Source organism: Stegostoma tigrinum, chromosome 50 (assembly GCF_030684315.1).
Source record: "Stegostoma tigrinum isolate sSteTig4 chromosome 50, sSteTig4.hap1, whole genome shotgun sequence".
NCBI lineage: Eukaryota > Metazoa > Chordata > Chondrichthyes > Orectolobiformes > Stegostomatidae > Stegostoma > Stegostoma tigrinum.
The window spans coordinates 95,522-122,477 of record NC_081403.1 but is presented as its reverse complement, the minus strand read 5'-3'; the positions used below and the strand labels follow the sequence as shown (position 1 = coordinate 122,477).

The window sequence follows — 26,956 nt, the reverse complement described above, 5'->3', positions numbered from 1 at the left end:
AGACACCCCGCCCATTAACCCCCCACACAGACACCCCCCCATTAACCCCCCACACAGACACCCCCCCTATTATCCCCCACACAGACACCCCCCCATTAACCCCCCACACAGACACCCCCCCCCCATTAACCCCCCACACAGACACCGCCCCCATTAACCCCCCACACAGACACCCCCCCAATAACCCGCCACACACATACCACCCATTAACCCCCCACACAGACAACCCCCAATAACCCCCCACACAGACACCCCCCATTAACCCCCCACACAGACACCCCCCATGAACCCCCCACACAGACACCCCCCAATAACCCCCCCACACAGACACCCCCAATAACCCCCCACACAGACACCCCCATTAACCCCCCCACACAGACACCCCCCATTAACCCCCCACACAGACACCCCCCACAGACAGCCCCCACCATTAACCCCCCACACAGACACCCCCCCATTAACCCCGCAACACAGACACCCCACCTATTAACACCCCCACACAGACACCCCCCCACACAGACACCCCCCATTAACCCCCCACACAGACACCCCCCATTAACCCCCCACACACACAACCCCTATTATCCCCCACACAGTCACCCCCCCATTAACCCCCCACACAGACACCCCCCATTAATCCCCCACACAGACACCCCCCCATTAACCCCCCACACAGACACCCCCCCATTAACCACCCACACAGACACCCCCCCATTAACCCCCCACACAGACACCCCCCCATTAACCCCCCACACAGACACCCCCCCCCTTAACCCCCAACAGACACCCCCCCCATTAACCCCCAACAGACAACCCCCATTAACCCCCCACACAGACACCCCCCCATTAACCCCCCACACAGACACCCCCCCCCTTAACCCCCAACAGACACCCCCCCCATTAACCCCCAACAGACACCCCCATTAATCCTCCACACAGACACCCCCCCATTAACCCCCCACACAGACACCCCCCCATTAACCACCCACACAGACACCCCCCCATTAATCCCCCACACAGACAGCCCCCCATTAACCCCCCACACAGACACCCCCCATTAACCCCCCCGAGTCGGAGCCGATGGGTTTGGTTTAATTCGGTTTTTTTTTCTTATTTTTTTTTTACCCTCGATCCTGGGGCCGCCAGCTCCCACCGCCTGGGCCACACTTCCGGTGTCCGTCCCTATTCCCGTCCCCCATGGGCCACACTTCCGGTGTCCGTCCCTATTCCCGTCCCCCATGGGCCACACTTCCGGTGTCCGTCCCTATTCCCGTCCCCCATGGGCCCGCTTCCGGTGTCCGTTCGCTCTTTCCCTTCCCCCACCACCGGTCCACCTCCGCTGTCCGTCCCCGATTCCCTTCCTCCATCCGCCTCCTTTCCGGTTTTCCCCTCGCTCCCCTTCCTCCCGCCAACTCACTTCGATCTAGTGTCCGTCTCCTTATGCTTTCCCACCGGTAGGTGACAGTGGCTCTCCGTCGGGAGGTTCACATGTTACACTGGAAAATCGAGTCGATCACGGGCTGGGGGCCGCGCGTCTTCCCACCTACTTCCCGCCGTCACCCTCTTCCCTGTGTCCGTCTCCCTCCTCCTTCCCCATTTCCAACCGACTTCCGGTGTCCGTCCCCCTTCTCCTTCCCCCCTTCGAACCGACATCCGGTGTACGTCGCCGCTCAGCTTCCCCAGTCCGCACCTACTTCCTGTGTTTTTCTGGTGGGGAGCTGGATGAACTCAAGCAGCCTCCTCGGGGCCGGAAGGGCTGACGGTTCGGGCCTACCCGCTTCTTCAGAAAAGACTGGGGTCGGGTTTGTGTACATGGGGGGAGGGATCATGTCTACATGGGGGTGGGGCTAAAGTAGGGGCGGGGCCTATTTTCTGAGGGGTGGGGCCTATCTATGTGGGCGGGGCCTCTCTCCTCGCAACGCCAACGGTGGGAGGGGCCTACAATTGTGGGCCGTTCCCCTCTCGGGTTGGCCCCTTTGGGAAGGAGAACCTCATGTGGGGGGGCGGAGTCATAATCTGTGGGCGTGGCCTGTCTATGTTGTCGGGACCATCTGTGTGGGCGTGGTCCTTCTCTGGGGGCGTGTTCCATCTCTTGGGGCGTGGACTATCTCTGGGGGCGTGGACCATCTGTGTGGGCGTGGACTTTCTCTGGGGGCGTGGACCATCGCTGTGGGCGGGGTCCATCTCTGTGGGCGGGGTCCATCTCTGTGGGCGGGGACTATCTCCGTGGGCGGAGTCCTAGCTCTTGGGCGGGGTTACAAAGTGTGGAGCTGGGTGCACACAGCAGGCCAGGCAGCATCTCAGGGGCTCAACAGCTGACGTTTCGGGCCTAGACCCTTCATCAGAAAAGGGGGATGGGGAGAGGGAACTGGAATAAATAGGGAGAGAGGGGGAGGCGGACCGAAGATGGAGAGTAAAGAAGATAGGTGGAGAGGAGAGTATAGGTGAGGAGGTAGGGAGGGGATAGGTCAGTCCAGGGAAGACGGACAGGTCAAGGAGGTGGGATGAGGTTAGTAGGTAGCTGGGGGTGCGGCTTGGGGTGGGAGGAAGGGATGGGTGAGAGGAAGAACAGGTTAGGGAGGCAGAGACAGGCTGGACTGGTTTTGGGTTGCAGTGGGTGGAGGGGAAGAGCTGGGCTGGTTTTGGGATGCAGTGGGGGGAGGGGACGAACTGGTTTGGGTTTGGGATACAGTGGGGGGAGGGGACGAACTGGGCTGGTTGAGGGATGCAGTGGGGGGAGTGGACGAACTGGTTTGGGTTTGGGATACAGTGGGGGGAGGGGACGAACTGGGCTGGTTTTGGGATGCAGTGGGGGGAGTGGACGAACTGGTTTGGGTTTGGGATGCAGTGGTGGGAGGGGAAGAACTGGGCTGGTTTTGGGATGCAGTGGGGGAAGGGGAGATTTTGAAGCTGGTGAAGTCCACATTGATACCATTGGGCTGCAGGAATTCCCAAGCGGAATGTGCGATGCGGTTCCTGCAACCTACGGGTGGCATCGATGTGACACTGCAGGGGCCCCAGGATGGACATGTCGTGTAAGGGATGGGAGGGGGAGTGGAAATGGTTTGCGACTGGGAGGTGCAGTTGTTTACTGCGAACTGAGCGGAGGTGTTCTGCAAAGCGATCCCCAAGCCTCCGCTTGGTTCCCCAATGTAGAGGAAGCCACACCGGGTACAGTGGATGCAGTATACCACATTGGCAGATGTGCAGGTGAACCTCTGCTTGATGTGGATGGTCTTCTCAGGGCCTGGGATGGAGGTGAGGGAGGAGGGGTAGGGGCAGGTGTAGCACTTCCTGCCGTTGCAGGGAAAAGTGCCGGGTGTGATGGGGGTGGAGGGGGAGTGTGGAGCGGACAGAGTGGTCTCTCCGGAGGGCAGACAAGGGTGGGGAGGGAAAAGTGTCTTTGGTGCTGGGTTTGGATTGCAGATGGCGGAAGTGTCGGAGGATGATGCGTTGGATCTGGAGGTTGGTGGGGTGGTATATGAGGACGAGGGGGTTTCTGTTTTGGTTATTATGGTGTTTGGGAACCCTGTAGCCCATTGGTATCAATGTGGATTTCATAAGCTTCAAAATCTCCCCTTCCCCCACCACATCCCAAAGCCAGCCCAGCTCGTCCCCGCCTCCCTAACCTGTCCTTCCTCCCACCTATCCCCTCCTCCCACCTCAAGCCCCATCCACGTCTCCTACCTACTAACTTCATCCCGCCCCATTGACCTGCCCATCCTCTCTGGACTGACCTATCCCCTCCCTACCTCCCCACCTACACTCACCTCTACTGGCTCCATCCCCGCCTTTTTAACTTGTCTGTCTCCTCTTCAACTATCTTCTCCTCTATCCATCTTCTATCCGCCTCCCCCTCCCTCCCTATTTATTTCAAAACCCCATTCCCCTCCCCCATTTCCGAAGAAGGGTCTAGGCCTGGAACGTCAGCTTTCCTGCTCCTCTGATGCTGCTTGGCCTGCTGTGTTCATCCAGCTCTACACCTTGTTGTCTCAGATTCTCCAGCGTCTGCAGTTCCTACAGTTTCCGGTATCCTTCTCCCCTCCACTAACCGCACCCACTTCCGGTATCCTTTTTTCTCCTTCCCTGGTCCCTATCATTGATGATGCCCCCCCCCCGCCAATTTAAAATAAAAATGTATAATTTCCACCACTAACCGACTCTTCCCCCGTCCCCAAACCAACTGTCACCGACCTTCACTTCTTATAGAATAAATACAAAAATCAACATGCAGTGGGATCTGCTGTAAATTGAGACTTTTATAAATATTCTGGCTGGGCTCAACATTTATTTCCTATCCCTAATTGTCCCTGGAGAAGGTGGGGCTTGAGCGGTACTGTTGCACTGCTGCGGTCGCCCCTTCTGTGTGGTGCAAGGACACCTCATGTTAATGCCAATACGAAGGGAGTTCCAGGATTTTGACCCAGTGACACGGAATGAAATGCTGTTAGTAAACTCAACCCTAACCCCAATAGCCACGAAACGTTTTAAGCTCAAGGGAATTTGAGAATTCTGCTGAAGGAAAAGACCAAGATGATGGAAAACTAAAGTGCTGGAGAGAGTTGATGTTTCAAGTTCAACAGACCCTCCTGCAGAATCCCAGCAAACAGAAAGTTTACGTCAATAAAGGAATGCAAATGCTGGAAGTCTGAAACAAACACAGGAATTGCTGGGGAATCTGATTTATTTGATTTGAATTATTGCTGTCATGTGCACTGAAGCACAGTGAAACATTTTGTTTTGCTTGCTGTACAGGCACATTACAGCCTATAAGTACATACAGATCCTAGGATGATTGAACAGGCCATGGTATACAGAGTTCTGGCTCACAGAAAGTGTACAAAACCAAGATGTGAAATTGGAGTGGTCCGTTCAGAAGTCTAACGAAAGCAGGGAAGGGAGTCATTCTTGAGTCTGTTGGTCTGTGTGTTTAAGCTTCTTCCTCCAAAAGAAAGAGGTTATAAACTGGGTGCAAGGGGTCTTCAATGTTGGCTGCCTTCCCGAGAAAGGGGTAAGTATAGATGGAGCCCGTGGATGGAAGGCTGGTTTGTGTGATGGACTGGACGGTGTTCGCAATTCCCTCTCGTTTCTGACGGCCCTGGGCAGAGCAGTTGGTAAACTAGGCCACGATGCCTCGGGATAGAATGCTTCCTAAGGTGCATCTGTAAAAGTTGGTGAGAGTCCTGACGGATGTGCCGAATTTCCTTAGCCACCCAAGCGAGACGAGACATTGTTGTGCCTTCTTGACCTTCACATCTAGGTGGGTGGACCAGCACATATTGCTGGTTATCATCGCTCTTCAGAGCTTGACCATCTCTACCTCAGCTCCACTGACGCAGGTGGGGGTGTGTCCTCATCCTTCCTGAAGCTGTTGATCAGCTCTTTAGTTTTGCTGATACTGAAGGAGAGATTGTTATCTTTTCACCACATTGGCAGCATCTGTAGAGAGCGAAACAGAGTTAACGCTCATAGTACTTTAGTTAGTTAGAAAGTGTGTTTTTCTCTCTGGAACTGTTGAGTCCCTCCACCACACTATGTTTTTATTCTTGAGGCCGTGCACATTGGCAGGAAGAGTAGAGGAGCTGAATATTATTTAAACGGAGAAAGACTGCAGGAAGCTACAGGACAGAGGGATTTCGATGTCCTGGTCCGTGAATCAGAAAAAGACCATCGACCAGATTCCGTGGGGAAGGCAAATGGAACGCAGGCCTTGATTTCAAAGAGAATGGGATATAAAAGCAGGAAATTTTTACTAAATCGATACATGCAGACCACAGCTGGGATAATGCGAATGGTTTCAGGGCCCTGTATCCAAGCAGAGATAGACCTCCATTGGAGGCAGTCCAGAAAAGGTTCGCTCGGCTGATCATGGGGGTGGAGGGACGGTTTTATGGAGGAGGGGTTGAGTAGTTCGGGTCCTGTGCTCACTGGGGTTTAGAAGAATGAGAGGCGACCCGACTGTAATATCCAAGATTCACAGGGATGGAATGTGGCAGTGGGAGATGGGGAGAGGTTGATCCCCCGCCTTGTGTGGGAGAGTCTATGACCCACAGAGGCGTCATCTCAGAATAAGGCTTACTAATCTTTTGTGTGGGACCTTGTCAAAAGTCTTTTGAAGCTAGAGATACACAACACCCACTGATTCTCCTCTTCTGTTCTATTTTCCCTTTGTCCCTCTCTGCTGAATTTTAAATTCCTCCCAATCCTCAGGTTTGCTGCTTTTTCCGGCCAGTGCATACATCTCCTTTTTGCCTTTAACACTAGCCCTGATTTCCCCTGTTAGCTATGGTTGAGCCATCTGGATGTGAGTTTGCTCGCTGAGCTGGAAGGTTCGTTTCGTCACCATTCTAGGTAACATCAGTGAGCCTCCGACGAAGCGCTGGTGTTATGTGCCGCTTTCTATTTATCTGGTTAGGTTTCCTTGGGTTGGCGATGTCATTTCCTGCGTTGGTGATGTCATTTCCTGTTCTTTTTCTCAGGGGATGGTAGATTGGCTCCAACTCAATGTGTTTGTTGATGGAATTCCGGTTGGAATGCCATGCTTCTAGGAATTCTCGTGCGTGTTTCTGTTTGGCTTGTCCTAGGATGGATGTGTTGTCCCAATCAAAGTGGTGTCCTTCCTCATCTGTATGTAAGGATACTAGTGATAGTGGGTCATGTCGTTTTGTGGCTAGCTGATGTTCATGTATCCTGGTGGCTAGCTTCCTGCCAGTTTGTCCAACGTAGTGTTTGTCACAGTTCTGGCAAGGTATTGATGGTTGAGCCATCTTTATCTTTATGGCAGGCAGGGGCATACAATTAGTGAAGCTCATCCATTGTGTTCTTTAAATGTTGCCCTTCTATACCCTTGGCCCATTTATCCTAGCCAATGCATGTCGCGTACCATCAAAGTTAGCTTTCTTTACATTCAGGACCTCAGTTTTAAGATTTAGTTGTGTCTTTCTCCATCTTAAATGAGGAATTCTACTGTATTATGGTCACTCTTCCCCAAAGGATCTCACACCCCGAACTTACTAATTTGTCCTGCCTCATTAAGCAACACCCAGTCTAGGACGGTCTAGAATTTGCCTGGTGGGGTCTGCAAAGTGGTACCTCTTAACAAGTCCATGCTGATGATATTTTCCGGTATGTTGGACATGAATACCGAAACTACTCATGGGGGTCCATTCCCCAGGGCCATCCTAGTATTTCTCCTGATTACCCAAGTTACCGCCCCATTAGTAGCCATTCCATGCCCTGCATGTCTCTGCGGACAGTAACTTGTGCCCCGGTGTTTCGCTGTACATCTCCTTTCCTCTGACAAACAGTTGACAGGGACATGTGGCCTTAGGGCCTCCAGACGTTGCACCCTTACAAAGGGCTATTCAATGGGCTGAATGGCCTGCCACAAATGCCCAACCTCCTCCTGGTTAAGGTACAGGGGCTGTTGAGGTTTCCTTATCTGCTTGCACATCTGATTTTGTCTCTCTTCCTTCCTGTACCTTCAGAGGGCACTGTGTTCCCCACATATTGTACACAGCATCCATGGGTATTCGGTCTGCCTTGTTCCTCTCTGTTCCTGCTTTCAGTTACATGGGGAACATTTTCTTTCTGGTTATCTTTTGCTTCACCTTCGAATCTCCACCTTGTTGCCTGTTTGTGGCTTGCTCGGGTGGGCCTCACCCTTCGCTTACCAACCTCCACATCCCCTAACTGTGCTAACACCAAACATACCCGTCCCTAATAGGGCGATCTGAGCACCTCTCATTCCAGCCCCAGGCTCTTCGCATTAGCCGGCTCCTGACTCTGGCTGTGGAAGCTTCCTGACTCAGGCCCTGAAACTCTGTGGAGAATACATATCTGCTTGCATAGCCAAATCCCTCTGACGTTTCATACCGCAGTGGCTCAGTGGTTCGCACTGCAGCCTCACAACGCCAGGGACCCGGGTTCAATTCCAGCCTCGGGCGACTGTCTGTGGGGAGTTTGCACATTCTCCCCATATCTGTGTGGGTGTGCTCTGGTTTCCTCTCACTTTGCAAACATGTGCAGGGTAGGTGGATTGGCCATGCTAAATAGCCCAGAGTGTTCGGGGAGGTGTAGATTAGGTGGGTTACAGGGGGATGGGTCTGGGTGGGATGCACCATGGACTTGTTGGGCTGAAGGGCCTGTTTCCACGCTGTAGGGATTCTGTTCTTCTGGTACGCTCTCCTGTTTTTGCAGCGTCAGCTTCCCAATCTACAGGGGAAGGGTTTTCGTTCCCGACTGCTATTATCAGTGTATTCCACAACGATCCGGTCAGCCTTGTCTTTCTAAAATATGCTACTCACGTGTGGATTAACACTTCATGCTCCAGTTTCCCTGGCTCTGTGGCACTCAGCATAATGCGAGCAGAGCCCTAGGTCCTATGACTGCATCAGCCAAGAGGTTCACCTGACTTCTGCTCGAAGCACGACTCCAAAACCTGCAATTCCGACCCGCTTCCATTTCCCCTCCGCACCATCGGCTCTCCCCTGCGCCGTCTTGACTGCTTCTGTCAGGCCGAGGTTTAACGCTGTTCTACTGCTGTCAACACGGCCTCGAGCTGCCTGTTTCTGGCCTGGCACTCCTCCAAGTCCCTGTGTGTGGAATGCAATGCTGTTAGCAACATCTGTCGCCATTTGCGGCACACCGTCCCTGTTTCTGGGGAAGCTCACCTCCCGCAAGCAGTCGTGTCCAGCAGCCTGTTTGAATGACCCTCCTTTCCCTAGTATCCCAGTTATGATCGCTCCCCCCCCCTCCCCCACCCCATTCTCGCAGGTGTCCAAGTGGTGCTGACACATTAACTGCAGGCCTGAGTCCAGGGTCTGCCACGTTCCGTCCTGGAATACGGAGGGTCCTCCCACCTCTCTGGAGCATCCGCCTTTCCCTCCTCTTCGACGTTTTCCCGAAAGCCATCCTTGTCGCCAAAAGTGTCTTGGATCACAGAGCATGCCCACGGATCTCTCCTGGGCTTAGTTATATGTAGATATCAGGTGACTCGGTAACAACAATTCACTTAAATGTGGGTAATTATAAAAGGGAAGGAAGGAAACGCAATGGGTCGCAGGCCTTTCTACCCATTGGGCATCCCCCGATTGACAGCTGGCCTGGAGGCTTAGGTCCCTTCCTGGCACCATCCTAATCCCCGTCCAAGGGGAAGACCAAACAAACTCAGAACAGTTTCTCTTCTACAGTGTAAGAAACAGCAAGTGCAGAAAAGCAGCAACAGAAAAACAAGCTGCTGACACTGTTTCCTTCGTGTAAAGGAACATTCATCAGACTCTTTCCAGTCATGCAGCTTGCCGAATATCATTGTTAATTTTCCTGACCTGTTTTCCCATCCTATACAAACAGGACCTTGTTCGGATGGGCCAATGTTGGTCGGGGTGGGGGGGGGGTCGCAGATAGTGTTTAATTTAGATAAATGTGAGGTATTGCATTTTATAAAGGCAGACCAGGGCAGGGCTTATACATTTAATGGGAAGGTCCCGGGGAGTGTTACTGAACAGACAGACCTTGGAGTGCAGGTTTGTAGTTCCTTGAAAGTGGAGTCACAGGTAGACAGGGCAGTGAGGAAGGCATTTGGTTCGCTTGCCTTTCGTGGTCAGTGCATTGAGTGTAGGAGTTGGGAGGGTCTTGTTTTGGCTGTATTGGTCAGGCCATGAATGGAATACTGCATTCAATTCCAGACTCCCTGCTACAGGAAGGATGTTGTAAAACTTGAAAGGGTTCAGAAAAGATTTAAAAGGATGTTGCCAGGGTTTAAGCTACAGAGATAGGCCTGGTGCTATTTTCCCTGGAGCATAAGGATGTGTGGGTTAGGGTGGGTTGGCCAATGGGAAATTGTCCCGTAGTGCCCAGGGATGTGTGGGTTAGGGTGGGATTGGCTGATGGGAAATTGTCCCGTAGTGCCCAGGGATGTGCGGGTTAGGGTGGCTTGGCCAATGGGATATTGTCCCGTAATGCCCAGGGATGTGCAGGTTAGGGTGGGTTGGCCAATGGGAAATTGTCCCCGTAGTGCCCAGGGATGTGCGGGTTAGGGTGGGATTGGCCGATGGGATATTGTCCCGTAGTGCCCAGGGATGTGCGGGTTAGGGTGGGATTGGCCAATGGGAAATTGTCCCGTAGTGCCCAGGGATGTGCGGGTTAGGGTGGGATTGGCTGATGGGAAATTGTCCCGTAGTGCCCAGGGATGTGCGGGTTAAGGTGGGATTGGCTGATGGGAAATTGTCCCGTAGTGCCCAGGGATGTGCGGGTTAGGGTGGGGTTGGCCAATGGGAAATTGTCCCGTAGTGCCCAGGGATGTGCGGGTTAGGGTGGGATTGGCCGATGGGGAATTGTCCCGTAGTGCCCAGGGATGTGCGGGTTAGGGTGGGATTGGCCGATGGGAAATTGTCCTGTAGTGCCCAGGGATGTGCGGGTTAGGGTGGGATTGGCCGATGGGAAATTGTCCTGTAGTGCCCAGGGATGTGCGGGTTAGGGTGGGATTGGCCGATGGGGAATTGTCCCGTAGTGCCCAGGGATGTGCGGGTTAGGGTGGGGTTGGCCAATGGGAAATTGTCCCATAGTGCCCAGGGATGTGCGGGTTAGGGTGGGATTGGCCAATGGGAAATTGTCCCATAGTGCCCAGGGATGTGCGGGTTAGGGTGGGATTGGCCAATGGGAAATTGTCCCATAGTGCCCAGGGATGTGCGGGTTAGGGTGGGATTGGCTGATGGGAAACACAGGGTAACAGGGACGGGATTGTGGGGTGAGGGTGGGGGTGGGAGGGGCGCTGCCCTTCAGAGGGCCCACGAGGATGTGATGGGCCGAATGGCCTGTCTCCAACACTGTGAATTCCGTCCAATCAGAGTTAACATTCTGGGTCGGGTGGGCCCTCGTCAATCCATCCTTATCGCTGGGAAGGTGAAGCTGGATCCCTCTGGAGACTCAGGACACACAGCAAGATCCCAAAGTGAATCCCTCTGCCCCCTACAGCTGTCCCTCAAGCCCCGCCCCATCACAGGCTCCGCCCACATCGCGCCCCGCCCTGCCCCACCAGGCCCCGCCCTCAGCCCGATCCCCCTCAGGCCCCACCCTCTTCCCTTCCGAACGTTAACGGTTGGGACTCTCCACTGCCCGCGGAGGGGTTTTGTATCCCCCCCCCCACCTCCGGACCCGGGGCTCTTCCCGTGAATGTGCGTCCTCCAGCCTTCTTCTTCACTACACCACCCCCTGTTTAGACGGACTGAAAGAAGACGCCGATCCAAATGGTGACCTGCCTTCCTTTTTACATTGCTGTGCGTGGCCGGGGGTGAGGCTGGATTGAGATCCCCCCTTCTCCTCGGGTTTGGAATGGTCCAATGCACATCGCGGGTTCGGCAATGGTCCGACCCATCCAGCGCGGGTAGTTGGGGGGGGGGTTGTAGAACTAGGGGAGGAGGTAACTATTCTACAGAAGGTGTGTGAGAGACAGAGAAAGAGACAGGTTAGTAAGTTTAATGTTTCTCACGGTATGATCCCGCAGGTGGAGGTGGAGGGAGCCGGTGAGGAAGGATTGAGGGATCTGAGGTCAGGCATTCTCCCCCCTACTGCGTGGAGGATAAGACCAGCCCGCGGCCGGGTCCAATTTCCGGGTTCGTGCGGTGCTGTGGGGGGAGGGGCCGCGGCGGCGGAGAAAGTGTTCGGTCGGTTCCAATGCGGCAGCGATTTGAGGGGGTGGGGTAGACCTGACGCTGATGTTTTTTACCGCCCTCACCCACCCCCCCCCGACCCTTCACGTGTGTTTCGGGGTGGAGCGGGGTGTGAAGGAGGATTTGGAGTAGTGGGCAATCGTGGGGCGAGTTGGTGAGGTGGAAACCTCTCTCTCTCCACCCTCGGCATCCCCTCGCCCGGCGGTGGTTGAGTCCGACCCGGCGGCGGGGGGTCAGGGGTGAAGGGTCAGGGAGCGCCGCCATGTTGCCGCGGAGAGCGGGGTTCCGTTTGTAAATAAAACGAGACGCCGCCGCCAGAGACCGACAGGAGCCGCGAGGGAGAGAATATAATACAACATAATATAGTATAATATAATATAGTATAGTGCAGTATAGGGGGTTAGAGAGAGAGAGAGAATATATACGGGGAGTGGGGGGAGGGACAATAATATACAGAAGGGGGAGGGGCAGGAGGGAGAGAGAATATAATATATACACCGGGAGAGAACTATATATATAGGGGTAGGGGAGAGAACTGTATATATATATGTAGGGGGAGAGAACTATATATAATAGGGGGAGAGAACTATATATATATATAGGGATAGGGGGAGAGAACTATATATATATAGGGGTAGGGGAGAGAACTATATATATATATAGGGGGAGAGAACTATATATATATAGGGGTAGGGGAGAGAACTATATATATATATATAGGGGGAGAGAACTATATATAATAGGGGTAGGGGGAGAGAACTATATATATAGGGGTAGGGGGAGAGAACTATATATATATAGGGGTAGGGGAGAGAACTATATATATATATAGGGGGAGAGAACTATATATATATAGGGATAGGGGGAGAGAACTATATATATAGGGATAGGGGAGAGAACTATATATATATAGGGGTAGGGGGAGAGAACTATATATATATAGGAGTAGGGGAGAGAACTATATATATATAGAGGTAGGGGGAGAGAACTATATATAATACGTACGGGTAGGGGGAGAGAACTATATATATAGGGGTTGGGGAGAGAACTATATATACGTAATACACACAAAGCATACATACGGGTAGGGGGAGAGAATTTTATATGTATGTTAGGGGCAGTGGGGAAGGTAATATACAGGGGGAGAGACAGATAATACACAGAGGGGAGAGGGACAGGATCATAGAGAGATAATACACAGCGGGGAGGGACAGGATCATAGAGAGAGAGAGAGATAATACACAGGGGGGAGGGACAGGATCATAGAGAGAGAGAGATAATACACGGGGGGGAGGGACAGGATCATAGAGAGAGAGAGAGATAATACACGGGGGGAGGGACAGGATCATAGAGAGAGAGAGATAATACACGGGGGGAGGGACAGGATCATAGAGAGAGAGAGATAATACACAGGGGGGAGGGACAGGATCATAGAGAGAGAGAGATAATACACGGGGGGGAGGGACAGGATCATAGAGAGAGAGAGATAATACACGGGGGGAGGGACAGGATCATAGAGAGAGAGAGATAATACACAGGGGGGAGGGACAGGATCATAGAGAGATAATACACGGTGGGGGAGGGACAGGATCATAGAGAGATAATACACGGGGGGGGAGGGACAGGATCATAGAGAGATAATACACGGGGGGGGAGGGACAGGATCATAGAGAGATAATACACGGGGGGGGAGGGACAGGATCATAGAGAGATAATACACGGGGGGGGGAGGGACAGGATCATAGAGAGATAATACACGGGGGGGGAGGGACAGGATCATAGAGAGATAATACACGGGGGGGGGAGGGACAGGATCATAGAGAGAGAGAGAGGATCATATACAGAGAGGGGGGGGATAAGATACAGAGAGAGGCAGACACAGGGGCAGGGAGGATAATACACAGACAGGACAAGGTAAAGAAATGTGGGGTTGCGGGCAATAACATGAAGAGAGAGAGGAAGAGGGACAGGATCATATTCAGCTAGAGAGTGAATAATACACAGGGACAGAGAAGGAAAGACAGAGAGGGGGAGCAGCAGAAAGGGATAACATACAGCTTAGAGAGGTAAAGTGATCATATACGGTATAGAGAAGGAGAGACGGTTAACATACAGGAGAGACAGACAGGGAGAGTGTGGAGAGACAGAAATAAATAATATACGTTATAAGGACGAGAAAAAGTATTATGCAGTATAGATAGTGTAGAATAACGTAGATGACATGTAGTGTAGAGGAAGGTAACGTGTGATTAAATAACCGAAAGGGGAAATAATAGACAGGATAGATAGAGACAAATAATAGAGAAATAACTTACACTATAGAGAGAACAAAGAAATACGGTAGTGTAGAGAGAGGGAGAGAAATATCAACGTAACATAGGGTTGGGGGCTTGAGACAGAGGGTAGGATTAAAATAATAGGGAGAGGAATATTATACAGCACAGGTAGAAATAATAGAGGGAGAGGGCCAATAGTAATACATTGATAGGGAGGAGTATAGACATAGCATGCATGATAGAGGCTGAGGAATACAATATAGAGATATAGGAAGGGAGAGAAAATAATAGAGGGATCATATCTATATGCAGCATAGGGTTGGGAGAGAGATGGTTGTAATATAGAGATTCAGAAAGCAATACAAAACGAGGGGAGAGAGATCAAGTTCTGTTTGTAAATAAAGAATAGAGAAAGCACTGTAACTATACAGTCCAGGGAGAGAAGGAAAGATACAGAGAAGGAAAGTGTACAGAAATAGGATTGGAGACAGGGAAGTATAATAATAGAGAAGGATTGTAGAAACAGTAGAGGGATATGGTATAGCAAGGGGGTGAGCAAAATATAACACAGTGTAGCAAATATATAAAGACAGAAAAATACACAGGAGGAGAGAGGGAGGAGATGTTCACAGTGTAGGGAGACAAGGGAGATATACAGTGTAGAGAGACAGACAGAGTGTTGGGTATCAACGGATATATAGAGGGAGAGATTGCACGGTGATTTGAGAAGAAAAAGGAAGAGAGAGAAGGTGACGGAGGCCGCAGGGTTCGCCATGGAGGCTGCTTGGAGTAGCTTCATCTTCCCGGTGAGAGAGAGAAAAAGACCCGTTAATATGGAGAGACCCTGGTGAAGGGGGTCTCTGCCTAACCCCTTCCTGTCCCCACATCTGCCCTCCCCACGAGCAGAGATCAGTGCTGTGACCAGTTTTGCATGTTTGCTGCCCAGAAGCTAAGCCCTCCCTCCCTCTCTCCCTCTCTTTCTGTTTGCAGACAGCTGCTGTGGATCAGACGGCTGGTGTCCAGGCCGACCTCCTGCCCATCCTGACCGCGACCTCCATCTCTCAGGATTCCAGTCACGCTCCCAGGGCATCGGACGGCCCACTGCTGCCAGAGAGACCGAAGGAGCCGCAGCCGCAGGCCCGGACCCAGCCGGACAAGGCCAGGGCCAAGGGACCTTTCGTCTGCCCACTTTGCTCGAAGGAATTCAAGAACAATTACAATTTGCGGCGACACCAGCGGACCCACTCCGGTGGGGGCCAGGGTCAGCTGCAGGCTGGCACTAACCCTAGCCCACCCACCATGGTGCCCATTGCCCTCCTGAGCATGACCATGGCTGGAGTAGGGGGCGGCCTGGGGTCGGCCGAAGCGGCTCCGCAGCCAGCCGGACCGTCCCCGTCTCCTGCTCGTCGGGTCCGGAAGGAACACAGCTGTGAGCTGTGTGGGAAGGCTTTTCGGGACATCTACCACTTGAACCGCCACAAACTCTCGCACTCGGACGAGAAGCCCTTTGAGTGTCCCATCTGCCAGCAGCGTTTCAAACGCAAGGATCGCATGTGCTACCACGTCCGCTCGCACGAGGGTGGTGTCAATAAACCCTACCTGTGCAGTCACTGTGGGAAGGGCTTCTCCAGGTAAGTCAGCTGCCTGTCTTACACAATCATAGAGTTCCTACAGTGTGGGAACAGGCCCTTCGTCCCAACAAGTCAACACTGACCCTCAGAGCATCCCACCCAGACCATCCCCTTATAACCCACCTCATCTGCACATCCCTGGGCACGACGGGGCAATTTCCCATTGGCCAACCCTCCCTAACCGGCACATGCCTGGACCCTATGGGACAATTTCCCATTGGCCAATCCCATCCTAACCCGCACATCCCTGGGCACTACGGGACAATTTCCCACGGCCAATCCCACCCTAACCCGCACATCCCTGGGCACTACAGGACAATTTCCCATTGGCCAATCCCACCCTAACCCGCACATCCCTGGGCACTACGGGACAATTTCCCATCGGCCAATCCCACCCTAACCCGCACATCCCTGGGCACTACGGGACAATTCCCCATCGGCCAATCCCACCCTAACCCGCACATCCCTGGGCACTACGGGACAATATCCCATTGGCCAATCCCACCCTAACCCGCTCATCCCTGGGCACTACGGGACAATTTCCCATCGGCCAATCCCACCCTAACCCGCACATCCCTGGGCACTACGGGACAATTTCCCATCGGCCAATCCCACCCTAACCCGCACATCCCTGGGCACTACGGGACAATTTCCCATCGGCCAATCCCACCCTAACCCGCACATCCCTGGGCACTACAGGACAATTTCCCATTGGCCAATCCCACCCTAACCCGCACATCCCTGGAAGCTACGGAACAATTTCCCATTGGCCAATCCACCCTAACCTGCCCACCTTTGGACAGTGGGAGGAAGCCGGAGCACCCAGAGGAAACCCACGCAGACACGGGGAGAGAAGGTGCAAACTCCACACAGACAACCACCTGAGTGTGGAATTGAACCCAGGTCCCTAGCGCCGTGAGGCAGCAGCGCTAACCCCTGAGCCGCTGTGCTGCCCTAACCTGCTGGGCAGTATACCCGCACTACCTCTTCGAAACTCTACACACCAGCACACACCAGTTTCCTCCATCCCTCCTCCTACGACAATCCCTCCACCCCAAAGGAGGGGTCAATAACTCACCTGTGCAACAACTCCCTCCCCAGCAAGTAACTTCCTTCCCCTCAAATAAGGGAACCAAAACTGTACACCACAGGCAAAAAAATCCATGGGAGGTACACTCTGGGGAAGGCAGTCACTGAGTCAGTGGTCGACAGTGTGGAAACAAGCCCTTCGGCCTAACCTGCCTGCGCCGCCCCATTTTCACAATGTAAACCAGTTCCATTTGCCTGCGTTTGTCCCATTTTCCCCCCCATCCCTATCCCATCCATGTAGCTGTCTAAATGTTTCTTAAATTGCTTAACTTGCTTCCATCACTCCCTCTGCTCCAGACACTTACCACCCTCTCTGTGGAAAAACATTCCCCCTTTGGACCCTCTCGCCTTAAGCCTATGCCATCTTCCATTTTCCATGGGGAAAACTGTGCAGTATCTATCTTATCTGAGTCTCTCGTGATTTCATAGACCTCTTCAAGGCCTATGTCTCAGTCTCCTGTGCTTCAAGGGAGAAAAGTCGCAGCCTATCCAAACTCTCGTCCAGGTAGCAATTCAGTGGCCCTGGTCCAGAGAGTTCACTGGGAGTATCCTTTTGGATTGTGAGGAGTTGCTGCGCTGCAGTCTTTTTGATTATTCACAGGGGCATCGCTGGCTGGCCCACCATTTCTTGCCTGTCCCTAATTGCCCCTGAGAAGGTGGTGGTGAGCTGCTGTCTTGAGTCGCTCTGCGTAGACCAGCACAGTTCCTGCAGGGAAGGAGCTCCAGGATTCTGACCCAGCAACACTGAAGGAATGGCAGCATATTTCCAAGTTGGGATGGGGAGTGGCTCAGAGGGGGAACTTGCAGGGTTGGGGGTGTTCCCATGTATCTGCTGCCCCTTGTCCTTCTGGATGAAAGTGGCCGTGGGAGTTGGAAGGTGTCGCCTGAGGATCTTGGGTGAATTTCTGCAGGACATCTTGTAGATGGTGCACACTGCTGCTCCTGAGAGTCAGTAGTGGAGGGAGTTGATGTTTGTGGATGTGGGGCCAACTGTTATGGACCAGATCAGATCCCCTCAAAAGATTTTAAGATAGCCCAGCGCTGTGCCATACAATACTGTGTTCCAGATGCAAAGTGACTGTTCAAACTACTCAACATTAAGCCAATCACAATTCATTTAAACACCAAAGTTAAAATACAAACTGAAGGAGAATGAACTTTAGAATAACTTCAGTGTATTGAGAAACTTAACCAAATACTAGCTACAGTAACCATTCAGAAAAATAGATTTGTCTCTCTGGCAAACCAGCAGCAGAGAGAAACCCCAGCTTCTAGCTCTAACTGAGAGAGGGGGACGGGGAATGATAGCTTCCATTTCTTCAACCCCACGACAGCAACTGCTTCAAACTAAACCCTAAAAAAAAACTTTTTTTGAAAACCCAGAGAGCTTGGTGTGAGAGACGTGGCTGCACCCATCTCAGCTCCCTCCATTGTTTCAACTTTAAACAAAAACTCAAAGTCTCACAGGCTGTTTACTGGAGTGGTTTTTGGTGGACAGCTCACCACCTCTGCCTCGCAACCTCTCTTTCAAAACGAAACCACAGCGACATTACACCTCTCTCTCCCTCCCACCATTTCCTTAAGAGAAAGGGAAACCCGTCGATGTGCAGAAATTGCTGGAAAAGTTCGGCAGGCTTGGCAGCATCTGCAGAGCAAAGTCAGGTAACGTTCAGGGCCACGTGACCCTTACGAAGGCCTAATGGTGTTGTCTGGAAACTCTGGTCAAGTTCTGGGGTTCAGATCCCACTGTGGCAGATGGTGGAATTTGAATTCGGTAATTTTTTTTGAAAACGCCTGGAAATGTGGATCTATTGATGACCTTGAAATCGTTGTCAATTGTTGGAAAAACAGATCTGGTTCACTAATGTTCTTCAGGGGACGAAATCTGCCACCCTTCCCTGGTCTGGCCTACCTGTGACTCTAGCCCCACAGTAATGTGGTTGACTCTCGGTTGCCTTCTGAAATGGCCTAGCGAGCCACTCCGTTGTACCAGTTGAGACAAAGAAACGAAACCGGATGGGCCACCTGGCATTGGCCCAGGCACCAGAAAAAGACAATGGCAGAAACAGTCCTGTCCGACCCTGCAAAGTCCTCCTCACTAATGTCTGGGGGTTAGTGCCAAAACTGGGGGACACTGTCTCTCGGACTAGTTAAGCAACAGCCTGACATTGATGTACAGGATCGTATCTAAAAGACAATGTCGCAGATACCACCGTTGCCATCCCCCGGATGTGTCCGGTCCCATCAGCAGGACAGACCCAGCAGAGGGGGCAGCACAGTGGGATATTGTTGGGAAGAGGTTGCTCTGGAAGTCCTTAACGTCGATTCAGGAGCCCACAAAGTCTCATGGCTTTAAGTTAACCATGGGTAAGGAAACCCTCTGCTGATTACCAGGTACCCTGAATCAGTACATCACCATATTGCAGTACTCTTTCAGAGGAAGCACTGACGATGACAAGGGCACAAAATGTATTCTGAGTGGGGGATTTCCGTGCCCGACCACCAGGAGCAGCTCGGCAGCAGTACTATTGATCAAGCTGGTCGGGTCCGAAAGGACAGAGCTGCAAGACTGGGCCTGCGGCAGGTGGTGAGGGAACCAACAAGAGGGAAAAACATACTCAACCTCATCCTTACCCCACAGCAGATGCAGTTGCATCTGTCCATGACAGTATTGGTAAGAGTGACCGTCGCACAGTCCTTGTGGAGATGAAGTCCTGCCTTCACATTGAGAACAACCCCCATTGTGTTGTGTGGCACTATCGGCGTGATAAATGGGACAGACTTCACACAGATCTAACCAATCAAGAGTGGCCATCCATGAGGCGCTGTGGGCCATCAACAGCAGCAGAATTGTACTCTCGCACAATCTGTAACCTCATGGCCCAGCGTATCCCCCACTCAGCCATTACCATCAGGCCAGGGGATCAACCCTGGTTAAATGGAGACTGCAGGAGGGCATGCCAGGAGCAGTATCAGGCATTCCTGAAGATGAGGTACCAACCTGGTGAAGCCACCAAACAGGACGACTTGCCAAACAGTGAAAGCAGCAAGTCTTAGCCAGAGCGAAGCGATCCCACAACCAACGGATCAGATCTAAGCTCTACAATCCGACCACATCCAGCTGTGAATGGTGGTGGATGATTAAACAGCTCAGCGGAGGAGGAGGGTCCACAAATATCCCCATCCTCAATGATGGAGGAGCCCAGCACCTCAGCGCAAAAGACAAGGCTGAAGCTTTCACAGCAATCTTTAGCCAGACGTGCCGAGTGGATGATCCATCTCGGCCTCCTCCAGTGGTCCCCAGTCTTCAGCCAATTCCGTTCACTCCACGTGATATCAAGAAATGGTTGGAGACACTGGACACTGCAAAGGCTCCGGCTTCCGACAATATTCCGACAATAGTACTGAAGACTTGTGCTCCAGAACTTGCTGTTCCATAGCCAAGCTGTTCCAGTACAGTTAACACTGGGATCTACCCGGCAATGTTTAAAATTCCCCAAGTATTTCCTGTACACAAAAAGCAGGACAAATCCAACCCCAGCCAATTCCTGCCCCATCAGTCTCTTATCGATCATCAGTAAAATGATGGAAGCTGTCAGTAACAGCGATATCAAGCAGCACCTGCTCAGTGACACCCAGTTTGGGTTCCACTGGGGCCAGTCAGCTCCTGACCTCATTACATCCTTGGTTCAAACATGGATAAAAGAGCTGAATTCCACGGGTGAGGTGGTTGAGAGTGATAGCCCTTGATATCATTCAACCGAGTGTGGCATCACAGAGCCCTAGCAAAACTGGAATAATGGGTATCGGGGGCAAACTCTCCGGTGGTTGGAATCATACCTGACACAGAGGAAGATGGTCGTGTTTGTTGAAGGCCAATCATCTCAGCTCCAGGACATCTCTGCATGAGTTCTTTGGTAGCGTGCTAGTCTCAGCCTGTTTCAGTAGTGACTTCCACTCCATCATAAGGTTCGAAGTGGGGATGTTCAGCACCGTTCATGACTCCTCAGATACTAAAGCAGCCCGTGTTAAAATGCAACAAGCTCCTGGACAATACCCAGGCTTGGGCTGACAAGTGGTAAGTAACATTTGTGCCACACGAATACCAGGCTATGAACATCACCTCTTGACACTCAGTGGTGTTACCATCACTGAACCCCCCACTATCAACGTCCTAGTGAATGCCATTGACCAGAAGCTCAAGTGGACTTGCCACATTAACACAGTAGCTACAAGACCAGGTCAGAAGCTACAAAAAGGCTAGGAATCCTGTAGTGAGTAACTCATCAGACTTCCCAAAATTTTTCCCACCATCAACGAGGAGCAAGCCAGGAATGCGAGGGAATATTCCCCACTTGCCTGGATGGGGGCAGCTCCATCAACGCTCGAAGCTCGATATCATGCACGACAAAGCAGCCCCCACTTAATTGACACCACATCCTCAAGCTTCCCCCCCCCCCCCAACCCCGACGCTCAGTTGCAGCAGTGTGTACCATCTACAAGATGCTCTGCAGAAATTCACCAAAGACCCTTGAGCAGCACCTTCCAAACCCCACAGCCACTTCCATCCAGACGGACGAGGGGCAGCAGATACACAGGAACATCCTCCCCCCCCGCCCCTCGCCCAGCCCCCGGCAAGTTCCCCTCCAAGCCACTCTCAATCCTGACTTGGAAATATATCGGCTGTTCGCTGAATGTGGCGGGGTCACAATCTCGGAATTCCCTCCCTAAGGGACGTTGTGGGTCAGCCCACAGCATATGGACTGCAGCAGTTCAAAAAGGCAGCTCACCACCACCTTCTCAATGGGGGGGGGGGGGGCGAATAGGGACGGGGCATTAAATGGTGCATCCAGCCAGCAACACCCACGTCCCACAAGTGAATGAATTTTTTAAAAAGCGCTTTCCAGCTTATTCCCCCATACCTCCCCGTGTAATTTTAATACCTCTTTCAGGTCATCTTCTGATTTTCCTCTGAAGGTAATTCAATAATTTATTCCAAGCTTTGAGAACTGCCTCATGGTCCAATTTAATTTGAGGGATGTCCAAGTAGGAATCCTCTGAACTTGGTTCCACACTCTGTGTTGTAACCAGTAACACGTTCACATTTTGCTTTCCTATCAAAATATCGAGTGAGCGTATTCACATTCTGTGAGATTTCTTTCCGTCTCTTATTGAGTAAAATCAGTCTCCTTCCGATTTGATAAGATCCTCTAAACCTTGCTTTTAAAAGAAGTAGCACTAATAGTTTATCTCTGTTAGTGAAATTGCGAAATTTTCATTTCTTGTGAACGTGTTACTGGTTACAACACAGAGTGAGGAATCAAGTTCAGAGGATTCCTACTTGGACATCCCTCAAATTAAATTGGACCATGAGGCAGTTCTCAAAGCTTGGAATAAATTATTGAATTACCTTCAGAGGAAAATCAGAAGATGACCTGAAAGAGGTATTAAAATTACACGGGGAGGTATGGGGGAATAAGCTGGAAAGCGCTTTTTAAAAAATTCATTCACTTGTGGGACGTGGGTGTTGCTGGCTGGATGCACCGTTTAATGCCCCGTCCCTATTCGCCCCCCGCCCCCCCCCATTGAGAAGGTGGTGGTGAGCTGCCTTTTTGAACTGCTGCAGTCCATATGCCCTGTTCCAGCACGTGCTGTGCTCCTTGTAAATGCTGTCCAGTCAATTTGCCCGCTCTATTTAATTTTTCCCCTAAAATTTGATGCGTAATCCGAATCTATGGACTCTGAGCTCTGACTCACCAATATCTTCTTACCCCGATTAATTTCTAGCCTCGTGTTGAAAAACAAAGTCAGATGGACTGAGCTTACTTGTTCATTAGGTGCGGCCCTAAATGCAAAAAGCACAAACAGAATTCCTTTATCCCAATCCTCTGGAAAGTCTTAACTTTCAGCCCTCATTGTGACTTGATGCCATCATTCTAATGCTCCCTGTGATTCTAGATGGTACGCAGTGGATATGAAGTGTTTTAATCCTTAGCTATCCATGACACTTGAATAATTTTGACGTAATATTTGACCCTAGATCTGATTATACCCCTGTGGGTAGTCGGTATCCTGTGAAAAATTTGATTGACTCTTCTGCAGTCCTTTTAGCCATGATACTGCGTAATAGAATGGCCTTAGGAAATCTACTAGACACATCCATTATGGCCAGCAGATACATGTTTGAGGAGGGGTACTGCGCAGCCAATTAAGAATCCTAGAAAAGGTTAATCAAATGCGGGGATGGGTATTAAAGGTTTTGGCTTTATCGCTACGTGACATTTCCAATTACCTGACACATATGAAATGTCTCGCAAAATTCAACCACATCCTTATGCAGTCCAGGCCAGTGAAAATGTTGTTGTGTTTTTCCTTACTCCCAAATGATCTTCTACTGGTAACTCATGTGCTATCTGCAGGACCATATTTCTGTAACCCACTGGCAAAATACAGCTTGATGAACGTCTGCCTATTTCTCCTCCACCTGAATATGTGATGGTCTCCACTTCCTCACTGAGATGTCATTTAGATTAGATTAGATTCCCTACAGTGTGGAAACAGGCCCTTTGGCCCAACAAGTCCACACCGCCCCTTGAAGCATCCCACCCAGACCCATCGCCCTATAACCCACACACCCCCTGAACACTACGGGCAATTTAGCATGGCCAATCCACCTAACCTGCACATCTTTGACAGTGGGAGGAAACTGGAGCACCCAGAGGGAACACACACAGACACGGGGAGAACGTGCAAACTCCACACAGACAGTCGCCGAAGGCCGGAATCGAACCCAGGTCCCTGGTGCTGTGAGGCTGCAGTGCTAATCACTGAGCCACTGTGCCGCCCTTTTATAAGAAAGTAACATTCAGAAACTAAAAATGTCCACTTTGTCCTCCACCTGTTCTTGTCTTTTCTGAACCATTTGATCAGACACGCTGTTTGGAGGGTCAGTGCTGAGGGGGCGTGCACTGCCGAAAGGGTCAGCGCTGAGAGAGAGGGCACTGCCTGAGGGAGAGGGTACTGCCAGAGGGTCAGTGCTGAGGGAGCGTGCACTGCCAGAGGGAGAGGGTACTGCCAGAGGGTCAGTGCTGAGGGAGCGTGCACTGCCAGAGGGAGAGGGTACTGCCAGAGGGTCAGCGCTGAGGGAGGGGGCACTGTCGGAGGGTCAGTGCTGAGGGAGAGGGCACTGCCAGAGGGTAAGCGCTAGGGAGAGGGCACTGCCGAAAGGGTCCACGCTGAGGGAGAGGGCACTGCCAGAGGGACAGCGCTGAGGGAGGGTCACACTGCCAGAGGGACAGTGCTGAGGGAGAGGGCACTGCCGAAACGATCAGCGCTGAGGGAGGGGGTACTGCCAGACGGACAGCACTGAGGGAGCGGGCACTGCCAGAGGGTCAGTGCTGAGGGAGGGGGTACTGCCAGATGGTCAGAGCTGAGGGTGTGTCACACTGCCAGAGGGTCAGCGCTGAGGGAGCACCACACTGCCAGAGGGACAGCGCTGAGGGAGCACCACACTGCCAGAGGGACAGCGCTGAGGGAGGGTCACACTGCCAGAGGGACAGTGCTGAGGGAGAGGGCACTGCCGAAACGATCAGCGCTGAGGGAGGGGGTACTGCCAGACGGACAGCACTGAGGGAGCGGGCACTGCCAGAGGGTCAGTGCTGAGGGAGGGGGTACTGCCAGATGGTCAGAGCTGAGGGTGTGTCACACTGCCAGAGGGTCAGCGCTGAGGGAGCACCACACTGCCAGAGGGACAGCGCTGAGGGAGCACCACACTGCCAGAGGGTCAGCGCTGAGGGAGCGTCACACTGCCAGAGGGACAGCGCTGAGGGAGCGTCACACTGCCAGAGGGTCAGCGCTGAGGGAGGGGGTACTGCCAGAGGGACAGCGCTGAGGGAGCGCCACACTGCCAGAGGGACAGCACTGAGGGAGCACCACACTGCCAGAGGGACAGTGCTGAGGGAGCACCACACTGCCAGAGGGACAGCGCTCAGGGAGAGGGTACTGCCGGAGGGTCAGCGCTGAGGGAGCGTCACACTGCCAGAGGGTCAGCGCTTAGGGAGGGGGTACTGCCAGAGGGACAGCGCTGAGGGCGAGGGCACTGCCAGAGGGTCAGTGCTGAGGGAGCACCACACTGCCAGAGGGACAGCGCTGAGTGAGCGGGCACCGCCAGAGGGTCAGCTCTGAGTGAGCGGGCACCGCCAGAGGGTCAGCGCTGAGGGAGGGGGTACGGCCAGAGGGTCAGCGCTGAGGTAGAGGGTACGGCCAGAGGGTCAGCGCTGAGGGAGCGCCACACTGCCAGAGGGTCAGCGCTGAGGGAGTGTCACACTGCCAGATGGTCAGCGCTGAGGGAGCGTCACACTGCCAGATGGTCAGCGCTGAGGGAGCGTCACCCTGCCAGAGGGTCAGCACTGAGGGAGCAGGCACTGCCAGAGGGGCATAAGACATAGGAGTGGAAGTAAGGCAATTCAGCCCATCATCTCTGATTGTGTTTTTGGGATCCTTAAGGGGGAGCAGCCCCAAGTCGTGGTCCACATTGGCACCAACGATATAGGTAGGAAGAGAGATGGGGATTTAAGGCTGAAATTCAGGGAGCTAGGATGGAAGCTGAGAGCTAGGACAAACAGTTGTTGTCTCTGGTTTGTTGCCCGTGCCACGTGCTAGTGAGGCGAGGAATAGGGAGAGAAAGGAGTTGAACACGTGGCGACAGGGATGGTGCAGGAGGGAGGGTTTTGGATTCTTCGATAAGTGAGGCTCTTTCTGGGGTAAGTGGGACCTCTACAAGCAAGATGGTCTTCACCTGAACCAGAGGGGTACTGATATCCTGGGGGGGATATTTGCTAAGGCTATTTGGGTGGGTTTAAACTAATTCAGCAGGGGAATGGGAACCAAAATTGTAGATCAAGTATAGAAAAGATTGAGATTAGGGTGGTCCAAAATAAAGTTTCAGGGAAGCAAGATGGCACCGGCAAGCAAGAAGTTGGTTTGAAGTGTGTCTACTTCAATGCCAGGAGCGTCCAGGATAAGGTGGGTGAACTTGCAGCATGGGTTAGTACCTGGGACTTCGATGTTGTGGCCATTTCGGAGACATGGATAGAGCAGGGACAGGAATGGATGTTGCAGGTTCCGGGATTTAGATGTTTCAGTAAGAACAGAGAAGATGGTAAAAGGGGCGGAGGTGTGGCATTGTTGGTCAAGGACAGTATTACAGTTGCAGAAAGGATGTTTGGGGACTCGTCAACTGAGGGAGTATGGGCTGAGGTTAGAAACAGGAAAGGAGCGGTCACCCTGTTGGGAGTTTTCTATAGGCCTCCGAATAGTTCTAGAGATGTAGAGGTAAGGATAGCAAAGATGATTCCCGATAGGAGTGAGAGAGACGGGGTAGTTGTCATGGGGGACTTCAACTTTCCAAATATTGACTGGGAACACTCTAGTTTGAGTTCTATAGATGGGTCAGTTTTTGTCCAGTGTGTGCAGGAGGGCTTCCCGACACAGTATGTAGACAGGCCAACAAGGGGCGAAGCCACATTAGATTTGGTACTGGGTAATGAGCCTGGGCAGGTGTTAGATTTGGAAGTAGGTGAGCACTTTGGTGATAGCGATCACAATTCTGTTATGTTTACTTTAGTGATGGAAAGGGATAGGTGTATACCACTGGGCAAGAGTTATAGCTGGGGGAAAGGCAATTACGATGAGATTAGGCAAGATTTCGGGAGCATAGGATGGGGAATGAAACTGCAGGGGATGAGCACGTTAGAAATGTGGAGCTTATTCAAGGAAAAGCTGTGTGTCCTAAATAAATATGTACCTGTCAGGCAGGGAGGAAGCTGTACAGTGTGGGAGCCGTGGTTTACGAAGGAAGTGGAATCTCTGGTCAAGAGGAAGAAGGCGGCTTATGTTAGGATGAGATGTGAAGGCTCAGTTAGGGCACTTGAGGTCTACGAGGTAGCCAGGAAAGACCGTTTTTAAAAAAAAGAATGAAAGAAAGAGAGCTCAGAAGAGCCAGGAGGAGACATGAGAAGTTGTTGGCGGATAGGATCAGGGTAAACCCTAAGGCTTTCTATAGGTATTTAAGGAATAAAAGGATGACAGAAGTAAGATTAGGGCCAATCAAGGATAGTAGTGGTAAGTTGTGTGTGGAGTCAGGTGAATATTTTTCAACAGTATTCACTCTGGAAAATGACAATGTTGTCGAGGAGAATACTGAGATACAGGCTACTAGACTAGGTGGGATTGAGCTTCACAAGGAAGCGGTATTAGAAATCCTGCAGAGGGTGAAAATAGATAAGTTCCC

At 52.1% G+C, this 26,956-nt stretch overlaps 1 protein-coding gene across 3 annotated transcripts in view; it reads left to right on the top strand.

The window, feature by feature from the left end:
- The first annotated feature begins 11,076 nt into the window (after positions 1–11,076).
- mazb (MYC-associated zinc finger protein b (purine-binding transcription factor)) overlaps positions 11,077–26,956 on the top strand; it is a 58,243-nt gene continuing 42,363 nt past the window's right edge. For 2 of the 3 annotated variants that reach the window (XM_059643249.1, XM_059643248.1), the window contains exons 1-2: positions 14,359–14,751; positions 14,936–15,576. In XM_059643249.1, coding sequence (XP_059499232.1) covers positions 14,719–14,751; positions 14,936–15,576 — 674 coding nt within the window. In that variant the 5' untranslated portion in view covers positions 14,359–14,718. Of the gene's footprint in view, positions 11,250–14,358; positions 14,752–14,935; positions 15,577–26,956 lie in introns of those variants that run through there. The other variant, XM_059643250.1, reaches the window with a different exon arrangement.